We start from the raw sequence: 15,363 nt of genomic DNA, 5'->3' as shown, positions 1-15,363 counted from the left end.
ACTGTGAACACAGCAGTAAACAAAATGGGAGAAGAAGTTGACTTTCTAATGGTGTGAAAAGATAGTGAACAATAAAATAAGCAAATGCCAAGTATTAGATAGTTTTGAATAGAGAAGAAAAATGGAAGCCAGAGAAGAGCCATGGGGGATAGTTTCAGGTTACCTTTTTCTCTGTTGGCCTGTTTTGTTTTCTAGCAGTAAAGAGAAAGAAGGGTGTGGAGTTGGATGGGTCAGGAGGTGGAGAGGATCTGGGTAGAGTTTGGGGAGGGTTAAAAGGATGATTGGGATATGTTGTATGAATATTTATTTTCTCGATTAAAAACAAGCAAAAGACAGTGAGAATTAGAGGTGTACACTGGAGAGAATTGAATTTTAGGACCTGGAATTGGTGTGTTCAATTAGGTACCAGAAACAGAAGTGTCACTGCTGTCTTTGTTAAATGCCAACAAGAGCATATGGCTAGAAAGATATGGGTACTAGAGACTGTGGAATTCTAAGGAGGAGGGAGAGAGGAAGATGGAAGGAGGGAGGGGGAAGGGAGGGAGAAAGAGGAGGAAGACAGAGAAACAGAGAGAGAGGGGATCAGTGGGTGTAGTGACAGTGCATGTTATGATACATGAATATATTTTGGAGGCTCTCAGGAGAAACTGTGATACCACTGGCTTGTATTTTAACAGGATTAGTGACTTATTTTGAAAATTGGCCATGGCCAGGGGGAAGAGGTACCAGTAAGGCCAGTTCAGATACTCTTTGGGCTTGCTCTGGCAGGTTGTTTTGGTTTGTTTTAGGCAATGAGCATCTTAGCGGGGATCCATTCCATATATAATCACCAAACCCAGACACTACTGTGGATGCCAAGAAAAGTGCTTGCTCACAGAAGCCTGATATAGCTGTCTCCTGAGAGACTCTGCCAGAGCATGACAAATACAGAGGCAGACGCTCACAGCCAACCATTGGACTGAGAATGGGGTCCGCAATGGAGGAGTTAGAGAAAGGATTGAAGGAGCTGAAGGGGTTTACAATCCTATAAGAACAACAATACCAACCAACCAGATCTCTCAGGGACTAAACTATCATCCAAAAAGTAGCCATGGACAGACCCATGACTCCAGCTACACATGTAGCAGAGGATGGCCTTATTGGGCATCACTGGGAGGAGAGGCCCTTGGTCTTGTGAAGGCTTGATGCCCTGGTATAGGGAAATGCCAGACCAAGGAGGCAGGAGGGAGTGGGTGAGTGCTGGAGTAGCACCCTCATAGAAGCAGGGGGAGGTAGGAAGGAATAAGGGATTTCTGGAGGGGAAACGGGGAAAGGGAATACCATTTGAAATGTAAATAAAGAAAATATCCGGGGTTGGGGATTTAGCTCAGTATAGCAAGCACAAGGCCCTCGGTTCGGTCCCCAGCTCTGAAAAAAAGAAAAGAAAAAAAAAAAAAGAAAATATCCAATAAAAGAAAAGGAAAATGGAAAAAACTGAGTATTTCAACAGCAAAATTAAGTATAATATAAACAATGTTGCAGTCTTCACTGTCATCAGTAGTTGTGAATATGTTGAAACAGACTCATGGGTCCATTGGATAAATGGTATCCCGACCTCTGTTTCTTCAGCCTCAGCATATCCATGTGGAATTTCCGGGAGTGTGTACACATGTCGGATTTCTCCCTCCAAATGAAAAATTTCTGAGTATACTTTCCATATCTCCCAGTGACATAAAGCCCAAATTGTACATGTGGCAGTTGACTTAGCACCTGGTTAGCCTTAAAAAAAGAAAGAAAGAAAGGTGATGGCTGTGTAAATGGAAAAGTCTACTGTGGCCACAAGCACAGGGAGCCACATTTTTGCCTACTGGGTTAAACAGATTTCAAAGCTCAAGCGAAGGACTTCACTTCTTGCCTAGTCTTGTGAAAATTTCATAGACCCTCTTTTATGTCCTAGGTAAAATTTAATGATTGTTTCCTGGAGATTTGAACCCGATGTGTTATAAGCTATTAAGCTACTATAGTTCTCTTTCTGCAAGAAACTTCTTTGTACATAAAGTTTCAGGCTTCTTTACATTAAAAAACAAACTCATCTGTCATGTCTGCTTGGTACTGTCTTTCTGGTTTCTTCATGCCTCTTTCCTCTCCCTGCCAAATTATCCTCAAGTGTAGTCTCTGTTGATTGTCCATTGTCTTCATGGTTCCCTTTTGGACTCTGCAGTTGACTATCCTGTCAGTGTTTGACACTGCCTTAAAGTTGTTCAGATCAAGTGCAACAGTGATGTCTATTTCCTCCGGGCTGTCACATCCCAAGGATGTATGCGTATCCTTTTCCCTGGACTTCCTGGAAGACATTGAATTTAATGTCTGCACTATCTTTTCTTATGACCTGTAAGGTTCTTTTATGTTTTGTTTTGGTTTGGCTTAGATTTTTTTGTACTTCTTTAGAGTCTCTATCCATTCTGTCTCCTAATGGACTTAATGTCCTTCCAGTTCTCTAACTCTCACATGCTTTCTACCTTGTGTAAGCATACTGTTCCAAGGACTCTCGATGGTGGTCAACTCACTACTTTGTTAATAAGCTCCAAATCTCTGTCATTTTCTCTGACTTCTCTTCTGATTTTTACTGACTTCTTATCGATACTAAATGCCCACAAGATTCTCACATGTAATTTGTTCAGTGTTGAGATTACTATACCTGAATTAATCTTATAGCAAATTATCTGATGCCTGTGTCAGAGTTCTGGACATTATCGCCAACCCAACTAAGTCTCTCTCTCTCTCTCTCTCTCTCTCTCTCTCTCTCTCTCTCTCTCTCTCTCTCTCTCTCTCTCTCTCCCCCCCTCTCCTCTATCAAACAAATGAGTTCATTACCACAATCCTGTGGGTTTTCCACAAATGTTCACCTCTGTTGCTAAGCTGTCTCTTTACCTAAACTTTATCTGCCTGGGTGGAGTGATCTCTGCTGCCTTCAAAAGGGGAAAGACATCATCCTGAACTGGACTGCTCCTGAGATGAGGCTGAGGCTGCAAATGACTTTAGCATGGACTTCAGAGGTGAATTTGTCTCTGCCATTGATTTGCATATTTACAGAACAGAACAATCCCGGGATAAGGGACTGAGGGCTGGTGCATGAAGCTTTCTAGAGCTAGTCATATTGCATATTAGATACCCTACACCAGCCTCATCATTAGCTCAGATCAGTTTACTTGGACAGCTTTTTTAAAAATTTTTTATTTTTTTTAGATTCAGCAGAACATCTAATTATGTCTATAGCTCATTCTCATAGTACTATTTTGGACTCCATATCATCTATATACTTTATATCCACTGCTTTATATTGCCCCTCTGCTAGCTAGAGTGTAGGTTAATACATTTGGAGAAGGTCACATCCTTTTGTTCTTGTTTCTCTTCACATGTAGCTGGGCACATAGTGGTCTTGGTGTTATGTTAGAGAAGATACAATAGCACATGCATTTCTTCACTCACCTCTGACAAGCCCAGAGCACCACCATAGTGCCCTGATTCCTATCACAACTGAAATCACATCTCAGTTTCTATTCATTTCTGTAGCTGGGAAGTTATAGTAAGTTACTGGAAGGAAAAGGAGATAGCAGGGAGTCCACTAGGTAAAGCTACACACACACACACAAACACACACACACACACACACACAATCTAGGTTATAACCCAGATCTGCCACTGAGCTGATGTTAAATGACTCTGATCGAATCATTTAACTTCACTAAGCCCTAGATTTCACATTGGTAAATTAAAGGTAATTGCATTTGCCCTAATTTGGAGAGCTGAGAAATTCAAATGAACATCACGAAGAACATGATAGGGCCTTAAGTCATTTTGAGGACTCCTAATAAAGGTCAGAAAGCAGTGTGTGTGTGTGTGTGTGTGTGTGTGTGTGAGAGAGAGAGAGAGAGAGAGAGAGAGAGAGAGAGAGAGAGAGAGAGAGAGAGTGACATCATGCTGGGCACATGGGATTACTCACGTTAAACTGAGAAATAGCCTTTTAGAGAGTCAGTGATGTGAATGTAGCTTAGTTTTATAATGCACTCAAAAATCCTATGAGCTCTATGCAATGCATTAATTCTTTTACAAGAAAATTAAAAATGTAGAGCCATGCTATGAAAGATTTAACCAAACTCAAGATTGCAGGCATAACTCTAACTCTGAGAATATGTTAACAAGTCCACATTTGTACTTACCTCCCTGTGGGAAGAACTGCGAGTAAATCTCCTTGAAGGTTTCTTCATTAACAACACCACTGGGGCATTCCTAGAGAAAGCACCAAGAAGTGGTGTGATATAAAAAGCCTTTATAAGAGAGGTTTTGTACATTTTGAATAGAACTGAATGATCTATAATGATTTACCCAGGTTAACCTCCATTTACACACACACATACACACACACACACAAACACACACACACACAAGGGCACACTAGGGGTGTGGCATGGAGAAAGAGGAGGAAGCGGTTTTTTTCTTATGATCAAGGAATGTAAATCTTGGAACTGAAGGTTTAACTATCTCTTTGTATTGACCAGTGACCTCATTTGCTTTGCATTATTGTGATAGAGATCATTACCAAAAGCGACTTAGGGAGAAAAGGTTGATTTTCTCTTACACTTCAACTCTGTCACTTAAACACCCTCAGGATAGGAACTTGGAAGTAGGGACTGAAGTAACAGCAATGACTGAATTCTGCTCACTAGCTTGGGCTCCATGGTTTGCTCACCCTATTTATAGAACCCAGGATGACCAAATCAGTGGTGGCAGAGCCCACCGTGAGCTGGGCCCTCTCACATCAGTCAAGAAAATGTACCACAGACTGGTCCAAAGGAACCTTCCTTTTTCCTAGATATGTCTAGGCTATGTCAAGTTGAGAGAACAGAAAAACTCCCCAAACCAAACCAAAAATCCCTAGCCAGCAAAGCACCAAAGTTTGTCTGACATTAAAAGGGTTAAGTATTGTGTAAATGCATGTTTTTGTAACAATGAGGTAATAGGGCACTGCATTGCCTTTCTTGGCATACCACTGAGATACTGCAATATGCTCCAACAGTCGTTATTGGATCTTTGCTTTATGATTTACAAAGGATTCCCCCCCCCCCCATATTCTTGTGACTTTCATAAGAAACTAATAGTGTTTTTATGGGTCTAAGATAACTCAAGAGGTTTCAAACAGGATTGTGATTCTTAGTACTAGGATGCTATTCTAGAGCACAGAGGGACTTGGACACGTAAAGGTGACCTTATGTGAGAAAAGACCTTCAGAAAAGTTGGGAAAGATGGTCTTCGAAGCAACAGAGTGGGCCTTAACTTAGTAGAACTCTATCTTTATACCCTTGGAAGGGTTGCTGAGATCTGTTGAGTACTGACCCAGGAATAGCTTTGGTTTGTTGGGGACACCAGGCAAGCCTGGTTCTCTAAAAGCAAATGTTGCATTCTGTAAATCTAAAACTTCTGAAGAGGCTGCCTCACAACCATGAAGGACGAAGCAAGCACAGCGTAGACTGAGAAGACAGCGGCTCTATTCACGCTGTAGAGGTACGCATGTTGGCTCAAGGGTCAGTGGTATAGCTGCCCTGTGAGAACTGAATGCTGTATTCCATAGCAGTCCAGCATCAGATTGCACATGGACGCTGACTGTCCACTCTAGGCACTCTATTAGTCATTCTCAAATAATTCTCATAGCTCCATATTTAAACTCATTTCTGCTCCAATTGTCATAATCCTTTTACACTGGGAAACGCTCCCCTAGAACCATTGTTTTTTCCACTAGGGGAAAACAAGGGGCATGCCGAAGGAGTTTTAACAGTCCAGATATTAGATATAAATGCATGTGCTGTGCACTTCAAATTTACCCTCTTCTTCCTATTTTCAACCACCATGCAATTGACATGCTAATGAGGGTTGAGGAGCTCTCACTGGGACCTACCTCTAGATGGCAAAGCTTCAAGCACTTAATGACGCTGAAAGAGGAGGAATCAGTCTTCCTCGGGAATGGGCATTCAACCACTTATCCAATACCATATAGTAATCCATAAAGCCATATGCAAATAAGCAACAGCAAGTGGATTAAACAATGTGTGTGTGTGGGTGTGTGTACAGGTATAGGCATAGGCATATATTAGTGGTAAATACCAGTAACAGGGGGTATTGGAAGGAGTGAGGGGAGAGTTGGTATAAATATAAATATAATACATATATATGAAATTTAAAAGTAGTTATCACCAAAACCGACCAACATTCCTTGTAAGCCTTAAAAAGCATCACTTCAATACTAAGCTTGTTTTATCACTGTGCATTTTGATTATTTTAATGAGTGAGTCAGTTCGTCACCTGAAATGTGCTTCCGTAGGGGGATTTCTGTTTTCTCATTAGTTCCCATAAGAGGTCGGACCTCTGCTTTGCAAACAGTTTATACTGATAGCTTTGATGTGAGTTTGTCTTTACAGACCCTGTCAACATATTAATTATGATTGATTAATCAGTGGCATGGAGCCAGAATATTTGTTCTCATACAGAGAGAGACCAGGAAGGATTGGCTATCCAGTGAGGCAGAGGGGAAGATTTAACTGGGCTTGGGACTTCCCAGGTTATTACAATTGTTTTTGAATGTGAGGATTCTGAATCTATGAATATTGCACAAACAAAGGAGAATCAAATAAATAAGCAAACAAACAGGCAAACTAAACCATGTCTAATTTCACGTGCTGTTTTTCTGTGACCAGATAAAGTCTAGCCTTATCCCGGATGTTTTTGTGAATGAAATTTGCCCTTAGATTGGTGAACATTTCTACAGGAATCCACCCTCTGCAATGCTGCTGATATCCACCGTGTCTCATTGAAAGCTTGGAAAGAGCCAAGTCTTACAGTCTTTTTTTTTTTTTTGAAGCTGGGGACCGAACCCAGGGCCTTGTGCTTGCTAGGCAAGTGCTCTACCGCTGAGCTAAATCCCCAACCCCACAGTCTTAAGTATTAGAAGATTCCTGAGCAGACAGCCTTAGACTTCCTCTGCAACATGCATTCATCTCCGACTCATTAGGGTGCCTTTAGTAAACTGCAAAAATTTTCTTGATTGTGCAGTCTGCCGGCTTCCCACTTCAGAATTTATACCAACTAAACTTCTAATGTATTTTAGCTGTTAGTCAATCTGTCTTTTCTTCCTCCTTTCTTTTCTTCCTCTTCCCCTCTGCCTTTCTTTTTCTCTCCCCCCATTTCTTTCTCCCTCTTCCTTCCATTCTCTTCCTTGCTATCTTCCTCTTCCACCTTTTGCTTATGGGAACACATGTATTTACACACACACACACACACACACACACACACACACACACACACAACTCCATTTATTTTTCCTATGGAGAACAATGGCTAATATATAGAAGAGTTAAAATTGACACCTAAAGAAAGGTTCAACATCCTTAGTCATCAGGGAAATGCAAATCAAAACAACCCTGAGATTCCACCTCACACCAGTGAGAATGGCTAAGATCAAAAACTCAGGTGACAGCAGATGCTGGGAGGATGTGGAAAAAAGAGGAACACTCCTCCATTGTTGGTGGGATTGCAAGCTGGTACAACCACTCTGAAAATCAGTCTGGAGGTTCCTCAGAAGATTGGACATAGTACTACCTGAGGACCCAGCTATACCACTCCTGGGCATACATCCAAAAGATGCTCCAACATATAACAAGGACACATGCTCCACTATGTTCATTGCAGCCTTATTTATAATAGCCAGAAGCTGGAAAGAACTCAGATGTCCTTCAACAGAGGAATGGATACAGAAAATGTGGTACATTTGCACAATGGAGTACTAATCAGCTATCAAAAACAATGACTGCATGAAATTCATAGGCAAATGGATAGAACTAGATCATCCTGAGTGAGGTAACCCAATCACAAAAAAACACACATGGTATGCACGCACTGATAAATGGATATTAGCCCAAAAGCTTGAATTACCCAAGATTCAATCCTCAGACCACATGAAGCTCAAGAAGAAGGATGACCAAAGTGCAGATACTTCAGTCCTGAGAAGGGGGAACAAAAATATTCCTAGTAGGAGATATGGAGACAAAGTTTGGAGCAGAGACTAAAGGAATGGCCATTCAGAGTCTGCCCCACCTGGTGAATCCAGCCTATTTACATACAGCCACCAAACCCAGGCAGTACTGCTGATTCCAAGAAGTGCATGCTGACAAGAACCTGATATATCTGTCTCCTAAGAGAGAGGCTCTGCCAGAGCATGGCAAATACAGAGGTGAATGCTTGCAGCCAATCATTGAATTGAGAATGGGGTCCCCATTGGAGGAGTTAGAGAAAGGATTGAAGGAGTTGAAGGGGTTTGCAACCCCATAAGAACAACAATACCAACCAACCAGAGCCCCCAGGTACTAAACCACCATCCAAATAGTACTCATGGACAAACCCATAGCTCCAGCTGCATATGTAGCAGAGGATGACCTTGTTGGGCACCAAAGGGAGGAGAAGCCCTTGGTCCTGTCAAGGCTGGACCCCCTAGTGTAGGGGAATGTCAGGGCGGGTAGGTGGGAGGGAGCAAGTAGTTGGGTGGGGAAAAGAGGAGAACATTTGAAATGTAAATTTAAAATGTCCAATAAAAATTAACACCTGTAATTTAGAAAAGGTAATAAAGTAGCATGTGTACACAAAATAACTCACAAATTTTGATTTCATAACTCTTGTTGGCCATAGTGGTCCAGGTATAAGAGCAAATGAACACTTCGTGGTTGGACCTTCTTACAAATGTAAATTGTGATTTATTACCTTCTTAACCATGAAGCATCTGTTTATGACCACAAAAAGAAAGAAAGTGTTTGGTTGTCTGCCATCAGGTGAAAATATTTTTTGTACAGTCAGAATCTGAAAACTTCCTCACAATTAAAGAGAGGATGTCAGAAGCTGAAGATCAAATACAAAGGGCTGACAGAATTCTACAAACTTGTTAGCTGTCTTTTGTCTTGAAGCATTTTTGATAAATAGATTTTATAATATGAACAGATAGGTAGAAATTGGTTGTCTCATAAATGTTTATTCTAGTTGTATTTTTGTCTGGTGAAATCATTTTTTCAGCAAATGAAATGCTTTATTGATTTTGAGGGTAGTAGGCCTCACCAGGTAAATTTTTCATATCAATTTATTATTCATTACCTTAATTTTCATTTACAGAAATTACACGTCTATACAAAATCTAGGCTCTGGGACTATAATAATAAAAAAGACAATGTTCTTTGACTTATAGAGCCCAAGATTGTTATTCCTTTCATTTTTTTTAAATCAGAGACATATTAGTGCTGCTAATACACATAAGTATGTGGCCATGCACGGGACTGTGTTAGACCTACTAGTGCTTACACCCTTAAAGAAAAATAACTCTCCTTCTCCTGGAAGAAATTAATTGCCAATAGTTCTTCAGCTGACAGTGGGATTTCATACCCACTTGTCTGTCCGTGCTGAGATTTTGCCTTGCTTGTGATTACACAGATCTTGGATATCAAGTCATAACTGCTATGAACTTACTTATACATCTGTCCTTTGTGTCTGCAAAACACCATTTCCTTGCCATTATCTATTTCCTCTGGCCTTTACAGTCTTTCCATTCCCTCTTCTGCAATCATCAGGGTGCAATATAGGTGTCCCACTTAGTAGGAGTGGGGCACTCCATAATTGCTTATTCTGTGCACCATGATCAATTGTGCTTCTCTGTTAAACACTGTCTACTGCAACAAAAGACACTTGTTTGAGAGAAGCAGTAGTATATGTGTATAATAATAAGTCAATAGAGATTGGTTTAATGCCCTGTTATCAAAAGAGGTTTCCCCTACTTCCTATGACCTATCTAACCACAGGCTCTTGGTCTTGTTACAATGCCAAGTATGTGTTACATTTTATGGGGCAGGTCCTAAGTCCAATCAAAATGAATGTTCTTACTCCTGTAACATTTGCTCTACTATTACATCAATGGACATACCTTGTCAGACCAGTTATTGTTGCTTCTCATCTGTATAAGACTGATGACTACTTTTCTCCTTCTATAGCATATATTGTAACTTCTAGTACCTTGAGAACTAGTCAGTATAGTTGAAGTATTCAGGTCAATTCCAGCTTAATTTATTCATATTGTACATCTTAAGTAGGCGATATTTCAGACACTGAAATAGTGTCTGATGTCCAGTTATGGAAGGTAGCCCATAGCACTGGCAAATAACCTGTAATATTTGGGGAATCTGTGGAAACCCACTAGCCAACAACCTCAATAGATAGAAGCTATTTTTTCCATTGGACTGTCTATTTGTTAATCTGTGGTATCTATTAGAGTCATGGTTGCCACTTTGTAGAATATATTTATTTTTATATGTATACAACATAGTGTAGGAAGCTTTACTAGTTGCAGCTATCCCTTCCTTTACCCTCTCATCTAACTCCATTTGAAACTTCCTGTTCTAATATCACCTCTTGCTTCTTGAGATCACTGTATTACATCTTCTGTCTTCTGATACTACCCTATCCTAATTTGTTGACTTCTGTGGTTATTCCAAATGAGATGTACATATCAAAAGATTTCTAAGTAAATGAGAGAGAGCACATAGCACTTTTTTTCTAATATAGGTTATCTTATTCAAAATGATTATCTCCAAATTTATATCATTCTAGGGATGGAATATAGGTTTTCATGTGTGCTTAGTGCACACTTTACTGTGGAACCATAATGGCCTGGTGTTATAGAGGAAGGGTTGAGTGAACTTCAACCCTGGGTACCTCAATCATGAGAAAGGCAGAAGTTGGCTATCTCCACACTTTTAACCTGGTGCCATAAAACCGATTCTTCCATCATCAACCCTAGAATGAATTTACTATCCTGGTAATAAACAGAGTTTTGCCTCATAAGGATATTTTCCTCCAGAACTTACAGCCCCTAAATATGCTGATGAAGGATCTTCTAACACTCCCGTCTGGCCAATGGTTTACTGCCAAAAACCCTTGCCCCAGCGACACTGGCCACCTCCATGAGAGTATAAATATCCCCCACTCTACCTCAACCTATAAACAACCAATTTTCTGAAGCTGTTCTGGGTGTGTTTATTGGCTGGGCACAGAGACCAAGATCCCGCATTTCACTCTCTAGTGGGCTAAGTCCAGTTCAGTGCTCAATGGGCCTGACTACCTCAAGGGTCAAGCAGACACCGGTCATCACTTTATCAATTGAGCTACACCTCCAGCTCCCAAGAAGTCTTTTTGTTTTTTGGGGTGTTTCTTTTTAAGATTTTTTTTTTACTTTAGGTATTTTGACTGCATGTATGTGTGTGCAAAATTTACATTCCTGTTGTCTGTGGAGGTCAGGAAGTGGTACTGAATACTTTGCAACTGGAGTTACAAAGAGTGGTGAGCCCACCAAATGGGTGTTGAATCAAAATTGGTCTTCTGAAAGAGCAACAAGTACTCTTTTTTTTTTCAGTTACTACTGTACTTTATTGTGTTCAACCAAATCACCATGTTACAAAAATAGCAAGCTGCCATAATAAAAAATAAGGCTCCTCTATCCAGCACCAGATAGCAACATTTTACTTTCAAGCCTAGAAATTGCACACTTGTATATAAACCAACCGAAGATGAGGATTGAGAGTTCATCTTGGTGGATTTTTCCTTTGATGAATATGAAGTGTCCTTCCTTATCTTTTTTGATGACTTTTAATTGAAAATTGATTTTATTTGATATTAGAGTGGCTACTCCAGCTTGCTTCCTCTGACCATTTGCTTGGAAAGTTGTTTTCCAGCCTTTCACTTTGAGGTAGTGTCTGTCTTTGTCTCTGAGGTGTGTTTCCTGTAGGCAGCAGAATGCAGGGTCCCCATTGCGTATCCAGTTTGTTAATCTATGTCTTTTTATTGGGGAGTTGAGGCCATTGATGTTGAGAGATATTAAGGAATAGTGATTATTGCTTCCTGTTATATTCATATTTGGATGTGAGGTTATGTTTGTGTGCTTTTCTTCTCTTTGTTTTGTTGCCAAGATGATTAGTTTCTTGCTTCTTCTAGGGTATAGCTTGCCTCCTTATGTTGGGCTTTACCCTTTATTATCCTTTGTAGTGCTGGATTTGTAGAAAGATATTGTGTAAATTTGGTTTTGTCATGGAATATCTTGGTTTCTCCATCTATGTTAATTGAGAGTTTTGCAGGATACAGTAACCTGGGCTGGCATTTGTGTTCTCTTAGGGTCTGTATGACATCAGTCCAGGATCTTCTCGCCTTCATAGTTTCTGGCGAAAAGTCTGGTGTGATTCTGATAGGTCTGCCTTTATATGTTACTTGACCTTTTTCCCTTACTGCTTTTAATATTCTTTCTTTATTTTGTGCGTTTGGTGTTTTGACAATTATGTGACGGGAGGTGTTTCTTTTCTGGTCCAATCTATTTGGAGTTCTGTAGGTTTCTTGTATGCCTATGGGTATCTCTTTTTTTAGGTTAGGGAAGTTTTCTTCTATGATTTTGTTGAAGATATTTACTGGTCCTTTGAGCTGGGAGTCTTCACTCTCTTCTATACCTATTATCCTTAGGTTTGATCTTCTCATTGAGTCGTGGATTTCCTGTATGTTTTGGACCAGTAGCTTTTTCTGCTTTACATTATCTTTGACAGTTGAGTCAATGATTTCTATGGAATCTTCTGCTCCCGAGATTCTCTCTTCTATCTCTTGTATTCTGTTGGTGAAGCTTGTATCTACAGCTCCTTGTCTTTTCTTTTGATTTTCTATGTCCAGGGTTGTTTCCATGTGTTCTTTCCTGATTGCTTCTATTTCCATTTTTAATTCCTTCAACTGTTTGATTGTGTTTTCCTGGAATTCTTTCAGGGATTTTTGCGATTCCTCTCTGTAGGCTTCTACTTGTTCTCTAAGGGAGTTCTTTATGTCTTTCTTGAAGTCCTCCAGCATCATGATCAAATATGATTTTGAAACTAGATCTTGCTTTTCTGGTGTGTTTGGATATTCTGTGTTTGCTTTGGTGGGAGAATTGGGCTCCGATGATGCCATGTAGTCTTGGTTTCTGTTGCTTGGGTTCCTGCGCTTGCCTCTCGCCATCAGATTATCTCTAGTGTTACTTTGTTCTGCTATTTCTGACCGTGGCTAGACTGTCCTATAAGCCTGTGTGTCAGGAGTGCTGTAGACCTGTTTTCCTGTTTTCTTTCAGCCAGTTATGGGGACAGAGTGTTTTGCTTTCGGGCGTGTAGTTTTTCCTCTCTACAGGTCTTCAGCTGTTCCTGTGGGCCTGTGTCTTGAGTTCACCAGGCAGGTTTCTTGCAGGGGAAAAGTTGGTCCTACCTGTGGTTCCAAGGCTCAAGTTTGCTCGTGGGGTACTGCCTAAGTCTTCTCCGCGGCGGCAGCAACCGGGAAGATCTGTGCCGCTCTTTCCGGGAGCCTCCGTGCACCAGGGTTCCAGATGACGTTTGGTGTTTTCCTCTGGCGTCTGGATGTGCACAGAGTGCAGTCTCTTCTGGTTTCCCAGGCGTGTCTGCCTCTCTGAAGGTTTAGCTCTCCCTCCCACGGGATTTGGGTGCAGAGAACTGTTTATCCGGTCTGTTTCCTTCAGGTTCCAGCGGTGTCTCAGGCAGGGGTCCTGCCGCTCCTGGGCCCTCCCCTACGGGAACCCAGAGGCCTTATACAGTTGCCTCTTGGGCCAGGGATGTGGGCAGGGGTGGGCAGTGTTGGTGGTCTCCTCCGCTCTGCAGCCTCAGGAGTGCCCACCTGATCTGGCGGTGAGGTCTCTCTCCGCAACAAGTACTCTTAAACATTGAGCCAATTCTCCAGTCCCAGTACATGCTTTTGAAAAATATCACATGGGATCCTGATATAGCTGTCTCCTGAGAGGCTCTGCCAGAGCATGATGAATACAGAGGCGAATGCTCGAAGACAACTGTTAAACTGAGAATGAGGTCTGCATTGGAGGAGTTAAAGGATTGAAGGAACCGAAGTGGTTTGCTAACCCATAAGAACAACAATACCAACCACCCAGAGCTCCCAGGGACTAAACCACCATCCAAAGACTGACTACACATGGACAGACCCATGGCTCCAGCTGCATCTGTAGCAGAGGATGGCCTTGTTGGGCACGAATGGGAGGAGAAGGCCTTGAGCCTGTCAAGGCTGGAACCCCCAGTGTAGAAGGTGGGAAGGGGTGGGTGGTTGGGTGGGGGAACACCCTCACAGAAGAAGGAGCACGGGGGATGAGGGATGGGATAGTGGGTTTCTGGATGGGAAATTGGGAGAGGGGATAACATTTGAAATGTAAATAAAAATATTCAATAAAAAACTCACATGGTTCTGATTATTATGTTTCCTATGATTCTGAGCATCCAAATACAGAATTAAGTTGTAAATGACATCGTTTTAATTCTTGGGTACTGTAAAGTTCATTAGAGGCAAACCTATACTCCTCAGATTCCATCAATTGTTATGTACTTTTGCCTTTTGCATCATCTACTCTTCCCTTTTAGGTCTATAATCATGGTCATGGTCTCTGACAGATGAACTGAGGAAATATCCTCCTTTTCAAAAGCGTGTAGCATCTGTTTGGCAGCTAGATTCTCTCATTGTGGCTGTGATAGGGAACCCCACACATAAAAGGACACAATTTTACTCAAAATTGGAGACATTGATTACTTATACACACATAGGGGGTATGGAGGGAGGAAGAGAGAGGGAGAGATATTCTGGCTTTTTATAGAAATTGTTGCCTTTAGTTCAGTAAGGACCATTCTATCTTCTTACTCACAGTTTCATTGTTTGTTTTTTTTTTTCTTGAGTAACTGAGCATTAAAAGCACTATGGTAAAGGCTTGACACTTAGGCTCAAGACTTCTTTAAGTGAACTGCTCCACCAAAGATTAAGGAGGTAGAGGTTTGCAAGTAGCTTGCATTAATATGTGATGACAATTATATTTTCAGTTTGCTCTTCAAACTCCTAACCAAGATGTGGCAAGAATGCAATAGTGATGGAATGTTATTTTCTTCGACATAACTACTGTAATTTTTTCTGCTGGTGAAGATATCTCTGTCCTTTGATAATGTAGCCATAATACTAATGGTCTTTTTGATTAGCTCAGCTGTCTCTTGACACATGACAGGATCGGTTTTAGTTGTGAAGTGAGTATTTTGCTATTAGTATATTACTACTGACAAATATTGACCATCTATAATGACAAAAAGATGATTATGAGCACATGACCAATTCCTATGTTCCAGGTATTGTCTTGAATGCTTGACATGGATTATCTCATCTGGATAAATAGATGCTAATGTTTGCTGACCAAAATTTCTATAAGGGGAAACCACCCCCATCTCTCTTAATTAGAAAATGGCA

At 41.0% G+C, this 15,363-nt stretch overlaps 1 protein-coding gene across 6 annotated transcripts in view; it reads right to left on the bottom strand.

Annotated features, from left to right (window-relative positions):
* Kcnip4 (potassium voltage-gated channel interacting protein 4) overlaps window positions 1–15,363 on the bottom strand; it is a 1,160,852-nt gene that overhangs the window by 34,620 nt on the left and 1,110,869 nt on the right. For all 6 annotated transcript variants that reach the window (NM_181365.3, NM_001433864.1, XM_087582369.1 and 3 more), the window contains 1 exon segment: window positions 4,200–4,269. In NM_181365.3, coding sequence (NP_852030.1) covers window positions 4,200–4,269 — 70 coding nt within the window.

The sequence above is a fragment of the Rattus norvegicus genome, chromosome 14 (assembly GCF_021556685.1).
Source record: "Rattus norvegicus strain SHRSP/BbbUtx chromosome 14, alternate assembly SHRSP_T2T, whole genome shotgun sequence".
NCBI classification, from domain to species: domain Eukaryota; kingdom Metazoa; phylum Chordata; class Mammalia; order Rodentia; family Muridae; genus Rattus; species Rattus norvegicus.
This window is presented reverse-complemented; position numbering and strand designations above follow the sequence as displayed.